Source organism: Dermochelys coriacea, chromosome 8 (assembly GCF_009764565.3).
Source record: "Dermochelys coriacea isolate rDerCor1 chromosome 8, rDerCor1.pri.v4, whole genome shotgun sequence".
NCBI classification, from domain to species: domain Eukaryota; kingdom Metazoa; phylum Chordata; order Testudines; family Dermochelyidae; genus Dermochelys; species Dermochelys coriacea.
In genome coordinates this window covers 49,588,484-49,610,516 of record NC_050075.1, presented here as the reverse complement: position 1 = coordinate 49,610,516, position 22,033 = coordinate 49,588,484, and the positions used below count along the sequence as shown (strand labels likewise).

At 41.1% G+C, this 22,033-nt stretch overlaps 1 protein-coding gene across 6 annotated transcripts in view; it reads right to left on the bottom strand.

Annotated features, from left to right (window-relative positions):
- Positions 1-22,033, bottom strand: part of RABGAP1L (RAB GTPase activating protein 1 like) — a 531,206-nt gene that overhangs the window by 113,323 nt on the left and 395,850 nt on the right. For 5 of the 6 annotated variants that reach the window (XM_038413497.2, XM_038413504.1, XM_043491093.1 and 2 more), the window contains exon 18: positions 21,628-21,669. In XM_038413497.2, the coding sequence (XP_038269425.1) occupies positions 21,628-21,669 (42 nt within the window). Of the gene's footprint in view, positions 1-4,766; positions 4,996-21,627; positions 21,670-22,033 lie in introns of those variants that run through there. The other variant, XM_038413514.2, reaches the window with a different exon arrangement.

Below are 22,033 nucleotides of genomic sequence, written 5' to 3'. Positions count from 1 at the left end.
ATAAATCATTTAAATCAACTCAATTAAATACACACTACAATTTCTCCAGTATATCTTAATACGATATAGGGATAGCAGAGAAGAGAGAGGCTATTTGAAAACAGGCACCAAAGTATCAGTCTTCAAATACATTGTGAGACAATTTCCCCCCACCCAGCAATGGGATTTTTCAAATGTATTCCAAATGCATTTTTGGGGTCCAGGACATTGTCGGGACCATTGAATGCAGTTCTCCTAAGCGGATAGAAAGTCAAGCCCTTGGAACAGCAAAAGCACCACACTCCCAAAGCAATAGTTCGTTATAAAAAACTCTCAAAGCATTGAACCAAATTTTGTTTTGTATAATTTACATGTATTATTTTGTTCTCCCAAGCTATTCATTTACTATTATTTACTACTCATGTAAATAAGAACTATTCATACGAGTAAGAGTTTACTGGATTGAGCTTATAGCCATTGAAAAGTACAAGTTATGAAGTTTTAGAGCAGGTACACGGTACACAGTGTTTAGCTGAAGCCTTAATATTTGGACTTTTCTATTTCACAGTGCATTTTTAATTTAAAAAAAAACCTGTTAATTGAAATGTTAAAGTTTTGCAGTGAAAAATTACATGAAGTCAAAAAAATTCCAAAGTAAAGATTCTAAAAATAATGTTCAGTGATTGCATTTGTGTATGTCTTATACTCTTAAGTTGTTTAACAAACAGAAATATTTAGCTACTTGTTAGAAAAGGAAAGAAAAAAGTAATAGAAAACAGTATATGCATGTGTGACGGGGTGTCCACTGCATACAAGACTGGAAAGGGTTAAGGTGGGCCAATTAATTGCCCAGGTTGCATCTGGAACAGGACCCAGGGAGCAGGGATTGATTAAATGGGGCTCAGTTGGGCAGGAACAGGAAGAGCCTGTCTGTATAAAAGTCCAGGAGTTGAGAACAGGAGGATGCTGCAGAGGAGTAGTCTACAATCACCCTCTGGGAGGTGTGGTTGGGGCTAGAGAGAGTAGCCTACAGTTATTCCCTGGGTGGAGGGAGTTTGGATGGCACACCCAGAGAGGTGGGAGAGCCAGCAAGGTAGGAAAGGCACAGGAGAAAACAGCAAGGAATAGGAGTGCAGACCTTGACTGCTGATTAGAGGGCCCCAGGCCAGGGGTTTCCCTACCAGCTAGCGAGGAAGTGGCACCAGCTCAGGCACTCTTCCCACTCAGTATCCAGCCGGTGCCACTCCCTCAAGTCAGGGGATAACTTAGCCAGTTGATTCCCCTCAGTTTTGGCCTTTTGAGTTAATTAGCCCCCTTCTCAATCTGCATTAACCGTTAGGAATGGGCTGAACACCCATCACAGTGGGTAATACAAATTATGCTGGTGTTGACACTTTAAGACTTCAATTTTTTGACTTTTTGTGATCCTTAATGATGGATCAAGGAAGAATTCTGGAGCCATTCAGCGTACAAAGATCTGTAAACTTCTTAGCCTGCAGTCAATCCACTTGTTTTAACAAGTTAGTTCACTTGTTGGTGAACCAACAAGTCCAGCTTAATTACTTGCGCAGTCATGTTGTGTTTTTGTGTATGTGGGGACTTAAGGACACTTTCTAGTACTCAATAAGCAGCTTTCAAATGGTTGTGTTTTTGTTAAACTGATTTTTCAATAAGCAGCTTTCAAATGGTTGTGTTTTTGTTAAACTGATTTTTCTTTCAAACTAAACAAAAATAGTAGATCTCAAAGATGTCCATGGCCATATCAAGTTGAAGTTTCAAACTTCAGCCTGTTTCATCATAGCCGTGTCTTTAAAAGGGTGGGTAAAAAAGTTTAGGTTTTTTTTTTTTGAAATGGATGAAGTGTGGTTTTTGTAGATGTGTAAAAAGCTCTTCAAGGGATTTTACTGAAACTCAGAAAAAGCACTTTCCACTGAAAACGTGCAGTTTTGGAAAACCCTAAGCATGAAACAGGAGAAGAGAATGCACACTGTTTTGAAATTATGGGCAGTATAACATATCCACCTTGGTTACTTTTTTCGGCGAGTAGACAATGTTACAATGAAGCTCTACAAAATAGTTAAGAACATGCAAAGTGCAAAATGTAACTGACTTGGTTTTTTTAATTTAATTATTCTGTCCTGCTTTGCAGAAATTTCCAGCCTGCTTCAGTAATATCAACATCAACTCTGACTCTAATTGTTACCTAAGAAGTGATGAGGTATATGAGATTCAGGATCATCTACACCGTACACTCTGGACTTTATTCTTCACTGTCTTGCATCTCATATAATCATTTACACCTACCTGTACAGAGTATAAAGCACTATCACATCAAAATGGTAGCATTTTATACTCTCTTTGACCAGAGATCAATGTCTGCCCAGAGTGCAAGGCAGTGGAGAGTCAGACCCTGTTCTCTCTAATTCATTTCTAAGTTCCCTACCATTATATTTGTTTTCTATGTGAAATACTCTTATCCTACGCAGTTTCCCATCTGTAGAATGGGGATAATGATATTTACCTCTTTTTGCAAGGTGCTTTAAACTCTATGAATGAAAAGTGCATAGATAGGAGCTAGGTACAACTATTACTGATCTTGCACAATATAAAATCTACTCCTCTAAGACAAATAGGTCAAACTGTATGTCTCTTATTTAATCTCTTACATATTCTGAATCTGGTAATCTAAAATCAAGGATTATCTGCTATTTTTTTTAAAGCTTTGCATCCATTCCTTTTCCATTGATAGGAGAAAATCTGCAATGGTACATGTGACATGGTTCCCCATAATACTGCCCTGTAAGTATTAATCATGGATCCCACATCATTAGCCACTCCAATAAGATAAAGCTGAACTACTGTACTTTCTATCAGAGTAGTGAGTAAACTTTCTGAGAGGCCCTGTCTGTTAGAAAATGATCTGCCTTTAGTGTACATGCAGTTTATACCGGCAAAAGAGTGCATTTGCCAGTATAGCTTATACTGTTTCCTGGAACAAAACAAACTATACTGGCAAAAGCACACTTTTCCAGTATAAAAATGTCATTAAAAAAAAGAAGAATCACAATGCTAACCAACAGTACCAGCACAAATTTTCTTGTAGACCTGGCCTAAGTCTTATATAAAATGGATTGACATCCACAAGTGCACTGCTAATAACTCTGTGACTGAACATACACAATGTCTCTTGCCAAATCTCTCCAGTGCAGCTATGTGTTCTCACAGACTTCCAAAAGGCACTGTAAATTAAGACTTGTAAAATCATCATGAAAATGTATAGGCCCAAACATAAATTCAAGGACTAGACACACTCAGTCTAACCATGATGATGATGAAGGGAAAAACTCAAATAAATTAATGTTATTTCAGTTTCCTTTCAACAAGTGTACTTGACTCAGGTGAGAATTTTACAGGCTGATGTAATTGCTATAGAGCATGTTTTTCACATCACTCATTAATGGAATCTATTCTGCTTACAGCTCAGGATTTGGGGACATTAGGAGTGCTACGGGTGGAAGCTTGGATAATGCTTGGATAATGCTTCAAACTTGTTAGCCTCTCTCTAGGATGAGAACTAAATCCATACCCACACCAAATGATGTTGTTCAAATTTGTCATCACTTTTCATTTCAAGTAATTGAAACTACTTGGTTTTTGATCTAATGTCTCATGATGCAGAAGGAAGGGAGTATTCTGGTGAACTTCTTGTGTCTTAAACATCCTATAAGGAACAGACTGTCACTTATCTGGGTCTACTGCAGAAAATGGAGATCAAGAATAGGTTTCTAAAGTACTTGTAAAAAACCAAGCTTAGGTCACTCTAGGAATAGTACAGGATTAGTTAGAGTATGGCAATAAAGAAAACCCCCTATCCCTCGAGAAAACCAATTCCCCATTATAAAACTGTCTGGGTCCAGCTAAAGAACTCCCTCCAACACACAATAACCAGCTTAGTTGGAATATTTATGTTCAGCTATGAAATACTGGATATTAGATAACAGAAGTGCTTTGGACCAATTATACTACAGAACCGAAGCCTGGTTTAGTTACAGAACCATGGAAGAGAATTGGACTGGCTAGTGACTTTCAGTCTTTTAGCTTAACTATTTTGTGTGTTTGGCTTTGTTCTTGTGCTAATGTACAAATGATCAGCAGGTCAGACGTCTCTGTATCATAACAAGCCACCCTAGCTTCAGGCCATTTCACAGACACACAGCTCAGGTGCTCCAGCAGATAAGAGCCATCTTTAACCATTTCCTTCTTGGAGATAAGTTGGACATTTTATACCTTGCCAGCTGGATTTTCACAGTCAAGCACAGAAATGTTAGAAGTAAGCAAATGTAAAGCATCACTGCTTCAAATTATGGATGAAATTGCCTGCATGTCTGAAATTAATCATTGGCATCAGGAGTTCAGAATTCTGAATGCTAAGCACCGATGCATTCTGCATTAGTATTTGGGAACGAGTAGGACATACTGCACTAGCAATCACGATGAAACTGAGAACAAAAACATTCAAATCTCTCTAATGCAGCCCTAACTATGACCCCTCACACCAGTTAAGGAGTGGCACTGATGGGCTCAGAAGGGAGTATCCATCCAGTCTTCCTTGGCTAGAAGGGCAGTGAGCAGGATTCAGTGCTTCTTAGGTGGGCTGTGTAAAGCAGGGGAAAAAATGGGGGAATCCTCATGTCTCTAACAGCTGCAGAGGATCCTTGGAGGCAGAGGGAGGGGAAAGGAGGATGGCAGATAAGCTATGAATTAATTTCAAGAAAATGTGATCTCACCGCAAGCAGCCGAGGCACAAACAGGCGATGCCCCATCCCAAGAAGTTCCAGCACACGACATGCATACTCATTCACCAGCTTGCTCCTCTCGTCATGCATGTCCTGTGACTTTTTGACGGGTGGTGTGAGCTTGGCAGCTGGGGTTGTGCAAGGTACCCCCTCTTCCATGAGCAATAAGCAGTAAGTATCCAGAGTGAGAAGCGCAGTCTCTTATCCACAATCTGAAAAACTACAATATTATAGGAGCTAGCCTCAGGTCTCCCAAATAGGTTTGCACTTCTGTCTAGAGCAAGGAATGTCAGCTAATGTCTTAGAAAGAGCAAGGCATCTTGCTATGAATCAAAGAAGAATATGATCCACTGTAATGGCTTAGCAGGAGTCCAAAGTAGATTACAAAAAACAAACCAAAGAACACATGCATCTAAATATATCTGGAGAGCAGGAAAATGGCAGAGAATGAGAGCAGGAAAGCTCTGATGGGAGAAAGGCAACGGATAGCTAGCAGGGCCCAGTGCATCTATGAATGTGTGTGTGAGCAGACAGGAGCAGCAATAAGAGCAATAAAACCAGGGCAGTTATGAAGCTGCAAAGAGAAAAGGATGAGCTCATTGCAATCCCTGATTCGTGACAATCCTGGCGGCGGCGGCTGCTGCTGCCTCTTGCTGTGAATCAGTAATGAAGGGGTAGGAAAGGAGGGGGAGGGAAGAGGAGATAGGTGAATGAGCATGCAGAGTGTGTCTCGGGGGAGAATGCTGTAATAAGAAGCCAATAGTGAGTTGTTGAACCAATGAGCTCCCCCTCCCAGTCTACCTTAAATCAATGTTAGCCAGACAGTTTCTGCTGTTGAATCCTGAACTCACAGATATATGAACTACATCCTCTTACCATTGCTTAGACGAAATCAAGAAACTGGCAACCAATATATACACCTTATTCATATCTGCTTTTGAAAAACACAGACAGATTCAATACTGTCCACACATATGTGGGTAGGGCAAGACGCTACAGTCCCTTCTAGATTATTGGATGGAACAGTGAGAGATGCCAGGGCGTACTGATGGACTACTGATAGAGAGAGCACAGCTCCTGGATTCTAAGAAGCTGGAATGACATGGCCTATGTTTATTTCAGGTAGTATGACTTCAGGAGCTGTTTCTGAATGTGGAGAAGATTTGCACTGATGGAACAGAATTTCTACAATGTATAAAATATGATGGAAAAGAAAGAACTGCAAATTTGTCAGGGGGAATGCTGTGATGACACACCTTCAATTGTCTTCCATTTCTCCCATGCATGGAACAGGCCAGGTACCTTTGCCATATGGATAGATATATTGTACCGGGTTCTACTTCATCTCTCATTGGGAGTAAGATTGAGAAAGCATGCCTTTTATGATGCTCTGCCTTTAAATCATTCATTTAGAAAATGGACTGTCCAACAGAGCATATCTTTGGATAGACTGAAAACTAAAATAATATCCCTGCCTAAGCAGACAGATAATGGAATTCTACATATTTCTAATTTATAGAAAGATGGTAGATTTTGAAAAGCTCTAAAATGAAAAAGATGTGATCCTTGAAAATTGCACACATTTCTGCAAATACAGATTAGTTTGCAAAAAACATTTGTCCCTTGACTTCCTAGATCCAGGATAACCCACTTTAGCAGAGCTACTAGCCAAAACATTATTTTATAAAAAGTGAAATTCCACATTACAGGGTCACCACATTGAAATCACAATCAGAATGCTCTCCTATGAGTAGTCTAAATGTGAAGAAGATTTGACTTAAGACATGTCTGGATAAACTCTGCAACAGTAGTGAAAAATACTAAATTGAAGTTGATACAATTCAGGCTAATGCATCATCTATACTGAACTCCATTAAAACATGAACACATTTTCTTGGACTGACAAAAAACTGTACGGGAAAGGTGTTAGCAAAAACAACTCCATTCTCACAGGTCATCTTGGTTTACTGTGACAGATGAAGCGCATGGGGAAATGGCTGGAGCAGTCGTGGAAGAAACTATGGGCTAGCAACAGCTGACTATGTCCAAGATTCCTTGAACTCTTATGCATGGCTGGGCAGGAGGCAAAAAAAAAATTCTTCATTTTACTCGCAGCACCTACATATTTGCTCTAGCAGTATATAGCCTATTTAATCCAAGCCATCTTCTCCTGGCAGTTGATTTGAGTACATCCTAATGCAAGGAAATATCTTATTTTGCAGAGCAAATCATTCATGTTTGGACTGGGCTGTCTGGAGAACAGAATTTTGAAGGAGGGGAGGCTAGACCATCTCTGACTTAGTTAAGGTTAGTGATACCCACTGAGGCTTGGGATATACAGGGAGTAAGTACTTTGATCCACCCTCTTCACCTGGCTGTTGAAGGCTGATAAGGAAGTAGTAGGTCCGTGATTGGTAGGTTGTCCTAGCACTCTTAAGAGAAATTGTGTGTGACCTTTGCACAAGAAATCTTTACTTGTAACAGATAATCTGACCAACTATAATCTTCGATAAGATTATGGAGAAAGCTCTGATATTCTAGAATCCTCAGATCTTTGATCCTTGCCGATCTGGCTTCAGACCAGTTATGGAATTCAGACTGCACTGGAAGTACTGGTTGAAGACTAAAGATCAGGAGTCTATATTAATAGATTTATTAGTGGACTTCAGCACCGTTCATCATGAGGTGGTCCAGACTTGCTTAAGGCCCAAGCAGGAACATAAAATGTTGCCTAGTAACACGATTCCAATGAATGCTCTTGCGTAATTGTTTCAGTGCATGGAAGGTCTTGCGTGGTTACCCAGGGTTCTGCCTTATCACATCTAAACAACGTATGGGTAGGCCCACTGTGTGGAATAGCGAGAAAGGGATGCTTTAACAGAGTTCGGAAAAAGCTGAGGAGTTCCACTTGGGAAAACAAAACACAATAGTGGGGTTTTTTTTCCAATTTTGTTTTTGTATTTTTGAAGTATTTACATGAACATAATATACGTTGGAGAGTTTGCAGGTACTAGAAATATTAGAATCAAGTTTCAATCTGTGAATAGATTCATAGATGCTAAGGCCAGAAGGGATCACTGTGATCCTTTACTCTGCCCTCCTGTATAACACAGGACATAGGACTTTCCCAAAATAATTCTAGTTTGAACTAGTGAAGATGTTTTAGTAAAACATCCAATTTTGGCTTAAAAATTGCCCATGATGAAGAATCCAGCATGACCCTTAGTAAGTTGCTCCAGGGGTTAATTCCCTTCACTTTTAAAAATATATGCCTAATTTCCAGTCTCAATTTTCAGTCCTGTTCGACCTTTGTTTGCTAGGTTGAGGAGCCCATGATCATAATCAAAGTTTCAAAATGAAAACTTTACTCTAAAACATTAAAAAGGAAACAGTGCGACAATGAAGGTTCTTGTTATGCCTACTGGGAAACACAAAGGAACTTACAGAACTGTCTAGAAGTATAGAGGGTGGAATGACTGGTGAGAGAGGCAGGGCTGGAAGGTGGAATCAACAGGAGGTAGAACAGTTCCATTCAGCATTTGTCAATTTTTGAAAGACCTGCACTCTGATCAACAGACCTCAAGCTAATTTTGATAGATGGGAGGCCTCTGCTATTGTGTTCTTTTGTTTTATTTACAGAAATGCAGACTTTTCATTTTGGATAAGGTTTGTTTCTTTTTATGTATGAAGAATGAATATGCTTGTGAAGTGAATACAAAGATATCTCTTTACTCTAGTAGGCAAAGAAATAATGAGATCCAATTGCTGGGGGCTGAAGCAAGACCATTTCAGATTGGAAAGAAAGGGCAATTTTTAGCAGTGAGGGATAATTAACTACTGGAGAAGCTTCCCAAGGGATGTGATGCATTCCTCATTCCTTTACATCTTTAAATCAAGATTGATGATCTGGCTAAAAAAGAGCCATACTGTAACACTAACTCAACTAAGAAGTTATAGGTTTGATGCAGGGGATGCAATCTATGGCCTGAGTTGTGCAGGAGGTCAGAGCTGAATATCATAACCGTCTCTTTTGGCCTTAAAATGTGTGACTGACAGTGTGACTTTTGCGTTTCCTTTTACAAAACCTTTAAGGGTTGGGTTTTGTTTTGTTTTTCAATGCATACCCCTCCCAGTTTTTTCCTTGGGAAAATAATTTTTTTTTTGTAGGGGTGTATGTTTTTCTAATAAGCCAATGATGTTCTGGTGTCTCCCTTGCATCTGAACCAAGGGTACAGTGGAATGTTTCTCTCGATGGATGGAGTACAGTATATGCAGCTTATTAGCAACCCCTCAGTGGACAGCCAAAAGTTGCCCTTAACTAGCAGTTGTCAGCAAGCGAAAGGCAGATTTGTAAGGCTGCAGCCAGGGAAGGAAGCACTGGACCTGTCCGAGCTTTGGACGCAGGCAGGTTTATGGGGGCTTCAGCCAGGGGAGGAAGCACGGGGCTACAGGGTACCTCTCCCTTGGCTCTCCAGGCTGCGTTCTGCCTTTGCAGAGGGGGCCTGGGCTTGATACAGGTCAGCTCTTCCTTCCTTGGCTGCAGCCTCACAATCCTGCCTGCAGCTGGGGCTTTCCATGGGGTGCAAGGGTGCTGGGATGTGTGGAGTCCAGGTCCTGGTGCCAGGGCAGGACACAACCTGGAGAATGCAGGGAGAGGTAACTGTGCCGGCCCATTGGCCCTCAGTGCCCTGATCCCTATGCAAAGCCCCGGCATCTGGGTGTCCGCCTGCAGCTTATCCTGGGGCATGGGCTCCACATGTCCCAGCTCTTCCATCCCTGTCTGCAACCCCACAAACCTGCCAGTGACTGGGGCTTTCCACAAAAAAGTTTTCAATAGCTGGCATGCCTGTTGCCAGAATCGAGACCAATTCACATTGTAGCCCATTGTACCGTATCGGTTCCAGGCAGAATGGCTCTATTAACAGAGAGCTGTTATTAACTAGGTCATTATTAAGCAGAACCTACTGCAATTGGCACACAAATGAGAGTGAACAGGCTGAGTCTCAACCCGGACTGAGCTGATATTAGTAGGCTGTGAGAAACAACTGGAAGATATGGCAACAATTACTTTAATCCTTCGGATTGAGAGTGGGTCTGCTTTTTGTCATTCAAATTTGCAATTTGGCAGTCTTGTTACACTCCCAGCTGCTGCAGTTTTATAGCACAAGTAAGCAGGACATCTTATTTCCATCTGTTTCTTGTCAGGAAGTTCCAGCACTCTCTTTGATGCAGACCTTACTGCCATTCATGCAACATCAGGCTATTGCAATGGGCTCTTCAAAGGGCCACTCCTTAAATCAACTCAGAAATGAGGCTGTTGCAACCGGGAGCAAAGCACGCAAGTTAAGCAGCTTGTCTTGCAGTCAGCACACAGCACTAGTACTCTAAATCTCCACGGGCTGCTCATTAGCTTCTCAGTGGACTTTAAGGTATTGGTTCTGACCTATACATCCCTAACTGGCCAAGGGCTTTCTTCTCCAAGAGACTCTTTCTACCCATGTGACAATGCCACAGTTGAGCTCAGCAGAGATGTAGCTAGAGAAGTACCTGCTGGCAGGGCATTCTCTGTGAGGGCTCCTCAACTTTGGAATTCACTCTCCAACTTGGTTTCAAAATAGCCCACATTTGTTGACCTTTAGAGCATGGTTCAAAGCCATCTCTCTGATGTAGTTTTAATATATGATTGTATTTGAAAATGTGTCAAGGAGCCCCTAAAATAAAGGATAGGTACTTTTATGGAACTAGTGTATAAATCAAAACAAACATACACATGGGAAAGAATCTGTGGACAGATGAAGTTCAGGGGATTCTAGATGAGGTTGTGGATTTCTATCTGTGGGAGATTAAGGTTCTGTCATAGTTGAGGAGGGAAATTTTAGTTTAGGACAAACTGGAGAAATGGTCTGAAGTAAATAGGATATAATTCAATAAGAATAAATGCGAAGTACTCCATTTAGGAAGGAACAATCAGTTGTACACATACAAAATGGGAAATGACTGCGTAGAAAGGAGTAAAATGGAAAGGGATCTGGGGGTCATAGTGGAGCACAAGCTGAATGAGTCAACAGTGTAATGCTGTTGCAAAAAAAGGGAACATCATTCTGGGATGTATTAGTAGGAGTGTTATAAGCAAGACACAAGAAGTAATTCTTCTGCTCTACTCCATGCTGATTAAGCCTCAACTGGAATATTATGTCCAGTTCTGGGCACCACATTTCAGGAAGGATGTGGACAAATTGGAGAGAATCTAGAGAAGAGTGACAAAAATCATTAAAGGTCTAGAAAACATGATCTATGAGGAAAGATTGAAAAAATTGGGTTTGTTTAGTCTGGAAAAGAGAAAACTGGGAGGGGACATGATAACAGTTTTCAAGTATGTAAAAGGGAGGAGGAAGAAAAATTGTTTTTCTTAACCTCTGAGGATAGGACAAGAAGCAATGGGCTTAAATTGCAACAAGGGAGGTTTAGATTGGACATCACGAAAAACTTCCTGTCAGGGTGGTTAAGCACTGGAATAAATTGCCTAGGGAGATAGTGGAATCTCCATCACCAGAAATTTTTAAGAGCAATTTAGACAAATACCTGTCAGGAATGGTCTAGATAATTAATACTGCCACCAGTGCAGGGGACTGGACTAGATGACCTCTCTAGGTCCCTTCCAGTTCTATGGTTCTATGGCATTCATAGAATCACAGAAGTGTATGATTGGAAGTGACCTCAAGAGGTCATCTAGTCCAGTCCCCGGCACTCAAGGCAGGACTAAGTATTATCTAGACTGTCCCTGACAGGTGTTTGTCTAACCTGCTTTGTAAAAACCTCCAATGACGGAGATTCCACAACATCCCTAGGCAATTTATTCCAATGCTTAATAACCCTGACAGTTAGGAAGTTTAGCACAAAACAGTTGCTGCTTTGCTACTGCTGTTCTTTACTCTGTTTAAGTATTTGTCAAGGGTGCTCAGAGCCTGGCGATACGGGGTCTTATGCCATATGAGTACCCAAGTTAAATAGATAGGCACTGAAATAACAAAACAAGCATCACTAATAGTTCCTATATCATAAACTATTGCTTTTGTATGATAGTTTGAGCTACAGAAAGTGTCTTTTGGATTACCATTAGTATTTTAGTATCAACAAAGACTGAGTCACTAAAGCTAATGAGAATCTAACATTGAAAAAACGGAGGTTCTCTTTAATGAAAACTCCTTCCTATGAAAAGATAAAACACAGGCTGCAATGAGAATAAATTTGAAAATACATGAAGACCATGTTTTTCTTACACTGGAAGACAGACAGCAGAATGAGGTGAAAGGAGACCAGAATGGTGGGCAGCAGTTTTCAGAGAATATTTTATCAAATAAGCCAGGGGCTTGGGGCCACTAAAGGGCTGAATTCTGGTGAATTTTTAGTTATTTTTCCTGCTTTCATTCTCAAACCCTTTTAAAGAAAAAAAAAAATAGCTTAAAATTCACATGAACATGTACATGACACTCTAGCATAGTGGTCCCTTGATCCCGAGCTTATTAGGACAAATTATCCATGGCAAACAGTTTCACATGGAAGTTGAAGGGTTCATCTACAGACTGTGTGTCTAAAGAGGCAATTTTCAATAAATATACTCAGTAGAGCTGGGCTTTGAAACCTGCAAAACCCACTGCTGTTGACCTCCCTGAGCTGGGGGAACTAGAAATGTAAAGGAGAATCTCAGCTTTGTTTTTCAAAAAAGATAAATTTCTAGACCTCTCCCTTGTGAAGACAGCCTTGAAAACACAGAACAATATCCACTGATCACTAATGCTGAATGGAAAAATTAGCTGGAATCCACTTCTGCAGCAGGAGCCTTGGGAAAGAACCTAACAAACCCCTGTGCACCTGCTCCCCTTGCACACATTTTTGAGGTAAAAAGAGTAAGTTTAACTTTGTTCTGCCTCTCAAATAACCGTCTCCCTAGCCATGCCTCAAATCTTTAGGCAAGCCTTGTGCATATTAGTGTGATAATGGTGGACACAAATCAGTTACACTTTGGCTGTTGAGGGGGGAAAACAAATTGTTGTCACTGTTTTGCAGGGCTACCCAAAATGATATGGGGCTGGCTCTGCACTTAAGACAGTTTCTGTAGTTTGCTGAGAATTCAGAGGTATCTCTTGGACACGTCTAGAGACACAACCAGCGTTGGGCTAAGAAGCCCCAAAACCGCATCTTTGAAAAATCTACTTCTGATGTAGAAGTTTTTCTCAGGAAATCCTTGTCTCTTTCAGTTCCTGCCAAGCAAGTAACTGAGCCTGTATAGCTCACCAGAAAGAAAATCCAACATGACATCAACAGTGTCAACAATCAAGAGAGGAGTGACTGTCAGACATCTTCAACAATGCTCAGAGAGAGCCTGGAGTAAACTAAAAGTAAGGAAAGGACAAATAACCCCCATCTCCCAGAACACTCGGACTTCCTAGGGAAGTGGCTTGTACCAGCTTAAGCCTCAGAAACAGCCCAGCCATTTGCAAGGGGTGAAATTAACTCCATCTCTCACAGCCTCATGCAGAATGCCAGTCAGGATATGTCTGCAGTGCAGCTGGGAGCCTGGGTAGATAGACACATACTAGCTCTGGTCAAGTTAGCGTGCTAAAAAGACGATGACGTGGCATGCATTAGCCACCCATGTATGGACCCAAGGGGTGGGGTAGGCTTCTACATGGGAGACTAGCTTGCATTGCCACCCACGCCATAATGGCCATAGTGCTATTTTTAGTGCACTATCTCAAGCAGAGGTAGTGTGTGTCTGTCTACCCAGGCTGGGAGGCACACTCCTAGCTGCAAAGTACCCTAAGAAGCCTATATGTAGAGCTTAAGTGGGATTTAAGTGAGAGACACAAGCATTGTGCTGGCCTAATGTTGACAAATTATACAATTTTATTGCGAGTCTCACAATATTTTTAAAGCACTTGGAGTCACGTGATTGCATGAGAATCTTGGCTCTCATTTAAAAAAGGCTCTAGCCCTCTTGGTTGCAGAGAAATTATGAAAATGTGGCATTCAGAAGTGGTGTGCCGAGTCTTCATTTATTCACTTTAAGGTTTTGCATGCCAGTAATATATTTTAATGTTTTTAGAAGGTCTCTTTCTATAAGTATATAATATAATAACTGAACTATTGTATGTAAAGTAAATAACATTTTTAAAATGTTTAAGAAGTTTCATTTAAAATTTAATTAAAATGCAGAGCCCCCTGGACCAGTGGCCAGGACCTGGACAGTGAGAGTGCCACTGAAAATCAGCTTGCATGCCACCTTTGGCATGTGTGCCATAGATTGCCTACCCCTGCTCTCAAGGCTCAGAATCAGAAGGCAAATAAAAATAACACAGAACATATATTTTAAAATCTCAAGATTTTTAAATATTTGGGGTTGGCAAAATTGCAAATTTTATCCAGAGTGAGGAAAGAGATGCAGTGCCTTCTTGTCCCCTGCCTATCCTTCACTGACATACCTGTAGTCCTGCTGGTAGAATTCCAAGAAATCAATAAAAACAGAGGAGCCCTTGTGGCACCTTAGAGACTAACAAATTTATTTGGGCATAAGCTTTCGTGGGCTAAAACCCACTTCATCAGATGCATGGAGTGGAAAATACAGTAGCAGGTATATACACACAGTACATGAAAAGATGGGAGTTGCCTTACCAAGTGGGGGAGTAAGAGCTAACAAGACAATTCAATTAACAGTAGAATACCAAGGAAGGAAAAATCACTTTTGTGGTGGTAATGAAGGTGGCCTATTTCAAACAGTTGACAAGAAGGTGCGAGTAACAGTAGGGGGAAATTAGTTTTTGTAATGACCCATCTACTCCTAGTCTTGAGTGACTCAAGTGAGGCTGTCCCAAATGCAGTAACTCGAGTGCACTACATTGAGCTGATGGTTGCAGTGAAGACAAGCCTTGAGAGGCAGAGAACAAAATCTTATCCTTGATTTTTTAAAGTCCTGGTACTGCCCAGAGGACAAGACCCAAAATTTGGGAGTGGATAGGTGTAAGCACCCAAAGGAGCTGACAAGGTAGCATGAGAGCAGAATGAAAAGGGCTCCCTGCATTACTGGCAAGATGTTTGCTATAGAGGAAATTTACTCCTATGCAGAGGGCCAATGTAACCCTGATGCATCACTTGCCTCCCACATAAACCCTGGCTTTAAGAGGTGCACCAGTTGTGATGGCCCTCTGCATAGTGATAAATTTCACTGCATGAGAGCAAGTTGTCCCTAACAGATTGGTTTGATGAGTGAAGGTAGCAAAGGATAGAGAAGGGAAAGGAGAGATACAGAGGAATAATCACCTTTTTCATTCTAGTTTTCGTTTACTTTTGGAAATGGGAAGCCTCTGAGCCTCTCCACCCCCACCAGCGAGCTGTCTGAAGTACTCTCTATCACTAACTTTTAAGATACTCTAGATAACATACGTTAAAAAGATTTCCAACCCCTGTACATTTGAACTTAGTACCTTTTTACAGACTAAAGGATGGGCCTTGATCTGTTAGCAAAATATTTTCTTAGTGGTTGCCTACATCAATGCACTTGATCAACAGCCAGCGTTCGGGGATTTTTATGAACTGTGGATAAGATTTCTGTTTTGTCCACAGCCTGTAAGTAGCTCATCTCTACAAAGAGAGTGCGCATGTCCAAGAAGTCATGGTGCCAACACACTGTCAACTCAAACTCCTTGCCAGAGGGTGTTGTGAAGGCCAATACTATAACTGACCTATCTTCCATGAATCTATCTCCCTTTTGAACCCCATCAGTGGTTATTAGCCAGGATGGGCAGGAATGGTGTCCCTAGCCTCTGTTCGCCAGTAGGTGGGATTGGGTGACAGGGCATGGATCACTTGATGAGAACCTGTCCTTCATTCCCTTCGGGGCACCTGCCATTGGCCACTGTCAGAGGACAGGATAGTGGGCTTCTGTGAGTAAGATCTTTGGTCTGACCCAGTAGGGCCATTCTTATGTTATGTTTTGTTACACTTTTAGTTATTGCACACTATTTTCTTTGTGTTTCAGTTTTGTGTATTTTAATCTTTTACTTCTGTATGATTATGGATCTTTATACTTGCCTCATTTTGCTAGCCCCAAACTGAATTGAAAAGCGTGCATTTCATTTTCCAGGTATCCGAGTAGGAAGATTAAAGTAAGGAAACAATACATAATGTGTAGAATTTAAAAATCTGATTTAAAAAAAATGACTTTCCTGAGCCTCCCTATTTTACTTTGATGGTTGCTTGACCATAAAGAGAACACTTGCTCAGAAGTCGCATTTTGTGATATAGCTATATAAGTTTGGATGCAATTAATCGAAAATGTAAATTCCAGTGTAAAACTTGCTTTACACTTGCTGCTCAGTCAATTAAGAACTTTTGAGTGGGAATAAAAAAAGCTTGCAATGGCTAAAATTTCTTTCCATATTTGTCTAAAATGGGGTGTCAAATGACCATTTTAATGGAACAGGTTTCCTAACAGATGCAAATATTTTAATGTTTACTTTGCAATCCACAACAAGGAAGCTGGCTGTCCAGGTGATAAAAAGCACTTGAATATGTGCCATGCACTGGAATGGGAATGCATTTTCCTTTTCACCATTCTAAATCTATAATCTTAATGAGCGTCCTTTTTATGAAAATGTCAAGATAGTAAATTGCTTGTGAAAGTGCTCTAAACTGTCCTTCATTAACAGTGTATCTGCCATTTAAACATGAATGTTCATTTTACGCTGCTGTGCCCTTAGTCTGTCTCCCTCTTGGGAACTGGGAGGTGAGAGCAAAGGAAGTTGTTTACATCAATGAGCTCAACTTATTAACAATGCTTCAGTTACAATTACAATATTAAATATCTAAACAATAAGGAATTGTATAATATTACCACCAACTGGACAAAATTATAATTGAGAATGCTTTGTGGATGCTATATGTCAGGGTGGCCAAACCACAGCTCACAAGCGCTTTACAGTTAAAGAGCAGCTTGCAGAGCCACCTATGCCCTTCCCCCAGCCCATTCTCCACCTACCAGACTTGGCAGTAGGGAGCTCTGGACTTCTGCCCTACAGCAGGGTGGTGGCTCTCAGTGCTTCTGCCCAGTGGGGTGGAGGCTCTCAGGGCTTGAGCCCCATAGGGCACACCTGCCGGGGTTTGGGGCTTGAGCCCCACTTTTGCTGAAGCCCTGATCCCCAAGATAACCCTCCTCCCTACCAGGCAGACTTCCCAAGCCCCGGCAGGTGTGCCCCGCTCTCTAACTTCTAAAGATTATCAGATGCAGCTTGGAGGGTCAGTAAGTTTGGTCACCCCTGTTTTATATTCTACATCAATATCTGAAAGGTAGTAACTGCTGGAGGAAGATGTGATGAAATGGAACACTTAAACTTTCCCTACAGTGTCCAAGTTGTATTTCCTTCAACACTCTATTTTCCATATTGAATCAGACTAATACTCCCCATCAGGTCTGGGAGCGGCAGTGGCCAATGCCTGTTGTTCAGAGAAAAGCAACCCAAACAACACTTGATGATTGTGCCTAATCAACTGTGCATTGCTGTGAATGTGCTAGCTCATGGAGGTGGGGATGAGAGCAGGTTCCTCCCTGATTCCTGTGACTATCATTTTATTCTCTGAAGCAGGTTAGCATGCCCAGATTATTGGTCAGAGGAGCTTCACTGCTATTTTAAACTCTAGCAAAAACTCAGTTTTAATCTAGGCACCTGGTAGAGCGGTGACACCAAATTTACTAGGCTAGTACACAGGTCAGGACCAGAGTTATAATTCTGTTGGTAATTAGAGGACATTACTGAACATTACTCACAGATGCCAGGAAGAAATGACATTTACTGGATAAAGGCTCTTCAATAGCCTGTTGATTCCTAAAATTAGAAATCACCCACAAGATTGTGGGGGAGAAAAAACAACTAAAGTTACCATTAATTTAGGCCTGGGGCGAGGTCTACCTAGATCAAGCCCCCAGAGCTGTTGGTCTACATGCAGTATCCAACTCCAGCTCTGGTAATGAACAAGCTCCTCAGAAGCACATAGTTTCATAAAGATGTTTTTCTGAAGCACTCAGATTTCATTACGGTTATTTGAAAGACATATCAACTAAAAACGTATGGTTTCTAAGCTATAAAAGTTGGAAACAAATACATTTAAGTGGCAAATATTTATTCCAGAACTCAGAGTACAAAAATCCTCTCTCCTCAAACAGAAGAGCAATTCCTGCTGAAAGCAAGCCATGCTCTAAAATTTAGATCATCATTTCCATGTTGCTGCTGCTATGGAAATGGAGTCTTCTGTAACAAAGTGAAAGGTACATCCTTTTAAACTAATAAGTAGTTTCTAATTTAGAACCTGATCTTACTTGACTATATTCTCTTTGTGATTATTTTGTGCTTTCCAATAGGGAAATATTTTATCAAGATAACTTCTCTATTACTGTCTAGTGCCTATTACTGCCGCAACATGAGGATGGATGCAACATAATGTATTATCTTAAGAGTTGCTAACCAGAGTAACCAACCAAAATGCAGACAGTTACAAGCTTATAAAGTGATTCCAGAAAACTTTCTTAAAAATTTTCCCTTCTAATCTTCTGGGGTAGTCAATTCAGAACTGACTCAATGGGCAAGGGAGGTAGAATGTACAGATAATCATCAAGTAATTAGATTGAGTGCTTTATGTTACAAATAACCAGGGCTAATAATTTAAAACAAGAAGTCTCCTTAATCATAACAAGGCCTTTCTAAAGGCACATGTTTAGGGGTTCAATCCTCTTCCTAACATAACACCAAGGCCCTTGCCTACACTTGAACATTTTTCTAGAAACATACTACTGTTGCTAACATCAGCTCAGCTGCACAAGTGTTAGTAACATTGGAAGCACTACTGGAGACAGATGACTGAGCTGATGCAGATGTTTTTAAAACCGTATCACATAACCCTGTTCAGAGCAAGTCTAATCAACATGGTGTTAAAACACTACCAGCAGCCTACCCATATGTCTATGATAGAAAGGTCATGTAGGCATGCAGCTGAAACATCTTTGGATGTAGCAGAGTACATTCCAATACCCAAAATAGTGAAACATCCACCAGGTCACAGCACATGTGTACACGTAAGCTAGTCCATTAGAGAGATTCTGTGCTGAGATAAACTGGCCCCTAGCTCTAGCCCTACGAGCTATGAGAAGTCTAAGGGCTTGTCTACCCTACCGCATGGGGTCGATCTAAGATACGCAACTTCAGTTACGTTAATAGTGTAGCTGAAGTCAACGTACTTAGATCTACGTACCACAGTGTCTTCATTGTGGTAAACCGACAGCTGATGCTCTCCCATCGACTGCTTGCGCTTCTCTTTCCGGTGGAATACCGGAATCTATGGGAGAGCGCTCTGCAGTCAATTTATCGTGACCCCCCACTGGATCGATTGCTGCCTGCCATCCGGTGGGTAGTGTAGACAAGCCCTAAGTTTAATTAATTGGCTTTGTCTTGTCTAGGAAATAAGTAAAAGATCTCTTAATATTTAAGAAAAGGAGTACTTGTGGCACCTTAGAGACTAACAAATTTATTTGAGCATAAGCTATAGCTCACGAAAGCTTATGCTCAAATAAATTTATTAGTCTCTAAAGTGCCACAGGTTCTCCTTTTCTTTTTTGTGAATACGGACTAACACGGCTGCTACTCTGAAACTTAACATTTAAGGTGTATAATCTAATGTCTCTCAGAATCAAATGGGGTTTAGGGAAGAAGACAGGTAAATTAATGAGCTGATTAAGATGGAAATAAAAGACTACTTTAGTAAAATAAATTCTGGGTGAGGATATAGGGACCAGCTATCAGGATTTGGAACTCACTAACTCTGGGAAATCCATATAGAAAAGCTATTCTATTTCAGCATAAAGAGCTGTCTATGAGAAGGTTTTCTGCTTTCTGAAATGATCTCCTGAACTTCTGCAGAACAGTCAGAGCTGAAACTTCTTGACAGGCCAGTAGCCAACTGGTAGCCCTTCACTGCTATGACGAGGTGCTAAATCTTTGAAAAAGGAGCTTGCCTGTTAATTGTTCATTAGGCAGAATACATTGATAAGTGAGCGGTAACAAAAAAGCCTTCAACACTCTGGATAAAAATCACTTTCCTCTTTGCAGTGCTTGTCTTCACTGGAAAGCTGATTCATGTTATAGCTCAAGTAATCCTGTTAATTAGACTCCCATTCACACACAAACCCTCTCTTCTGTATTGCTGTACTAGTAACTCAAGTTGGCTGCCATGACTAAGGGCACAGGCAAAACCCCAGTGACCAACTCACAGCTGCTAACATGACCATTCTGTCTCATGGATGCAAGCTAGCACTACCCAATTGCTGCTAGTTCTCTAGTACTCTCCCACAATCCTGCTTGACCATTTGGGACTCCATTTTCACAAGGTATGTGTCGTGTCAAATTGCTAAATTCCCAGTAATCCCCAGAATCTTTCGCCACTTCCTGCAGCTCCCATTGGCCAGAAACAGCAAACTGTAGCCACTGGGAGCTGTGGGGAGCCGTGCCTGTGGATGGTCAACGTCAGCAAAATGTCTCACGGTCCACAATCAGATTACCCTGATGGGCCGCATGCAGCCTGCAGGCTGTCCACCACTGCCCAAGAACAATAATAGAGCACAAACATTTTTTCACCTTTTGCAGTCACTTTGAAAATTGAGAGTGGAAGCTAGTGGCATTGCAGACTGACAGCTCTATTGAAATGTATGTGAAATGAATTTCCTTTTTCAGGCTGTTCCTTGAAGATGTGTCACTATAACAAAGTAACCACAAAATCTGGCACAAACTGGCTATCTGCTAAGGAAACTCCAGTTACCGAGGCCACATTTTCACTGCAAGGCTAATTTGCGTTGTCTTCGTTTGAGTTACATATCTCACATTAGCATAGCTTAAGTGACAATGGCCACACTATGAAATAACCCTCACATGGGGTTGTCCACAAAGGTGCTGCACTCACTCATGTGTGATGCTATGATTTCTGGGGGTATATCCCACGCTTCTTTGAGCTACAGTAAGCTGAGCTGCTCTATGAATTATTTCCCAGTAAATTGTGGGAGAATTTCTCTGTCCCTTCTGGACGCATGGGAAATTGTGGGAAGACATTGGAGGACAAGTGACAACTGATTGGCACTAGGCTGCATCCCATTACAGAGTAGTTATGTTAACAACTGAGGAGCTGTGCTAATTTGAGTTGTAGTCTCTACCCCTTGAAGGGTCATCCACTTTCAGTTAAAAGCACCATCACGCATAAATTAAGGGTTTTTGTGTGTGGACAGGATTTGTGTCAGGACGTGAGTTATAACTCAAGTGAACTGCAGCGAAGACAAGGTTTTAAACAGCAGATTGTTGGACAATACAGAGGTTTTTTGACAGCGTGTTGGGAATACTGCAGAGCACTTGTCCAATTCAAGCACCACTTCCATTTCCAAACAAAAGTAAAGATGAAGTCCTGGCCCTGATGAAGTCAAGCTGAGTTCTGCAATTTACATCAACTGTTGTTTTCTTCTGAGCAGGTACATCTATGAGGCATCTTAATCACTATATTACCTTTGTCACCAGGAACTTCACTGCATGATGAAGCAGTTTAATACAAATAACAAAGCTGAAGTTTTTAAGGACAACCACGCCCCCCCCCCCTTTACAATATTTTCATTTTCCGCCAAGATAACTCTGAGAGACCAACCATTATTGCCTGAGGCTTTTCAATGTGGTTTTATTACAAGGTGTGGCATATTCAATTAAACAATCCCTGACTGTGAATATCTCACACTGCTTTATAATAAACAAAAAGGTTAAAATAAATAACTTACCTTTAAGAGTGCCAAGGCTACATGAAAGATTATGTTCAGACCCTGAAAAGGAGAAGAAAAAAGAGAACTGAATCAGTCTCACTGTACCAAGTTTTAGTTCTCCCTTAGTTCCCACCATTTATTACCAGGGAGATTTGCAAGATTTTTGTCAGAGTCCTGAGATACCCTCAAATTTCCCACACTTAAGGCCCCATGATGCAGCTTCCAAACTTCTAGCTGAGGGGGACTGAGAGACTGGATTCCAGCGATTTTGCTCTCTTATTGGTCAGATAGGTGCTTTTGGGCAGCCCTCTGGCCTTTGGCTGAGTATCAGTCAAATCTGGTCTGTCGTGGACAGTACAGAATACTACCAGCAATAGACCATTGGGACAGCCTGTTTCTTCAAAGCCAACAGAACCAAATATTC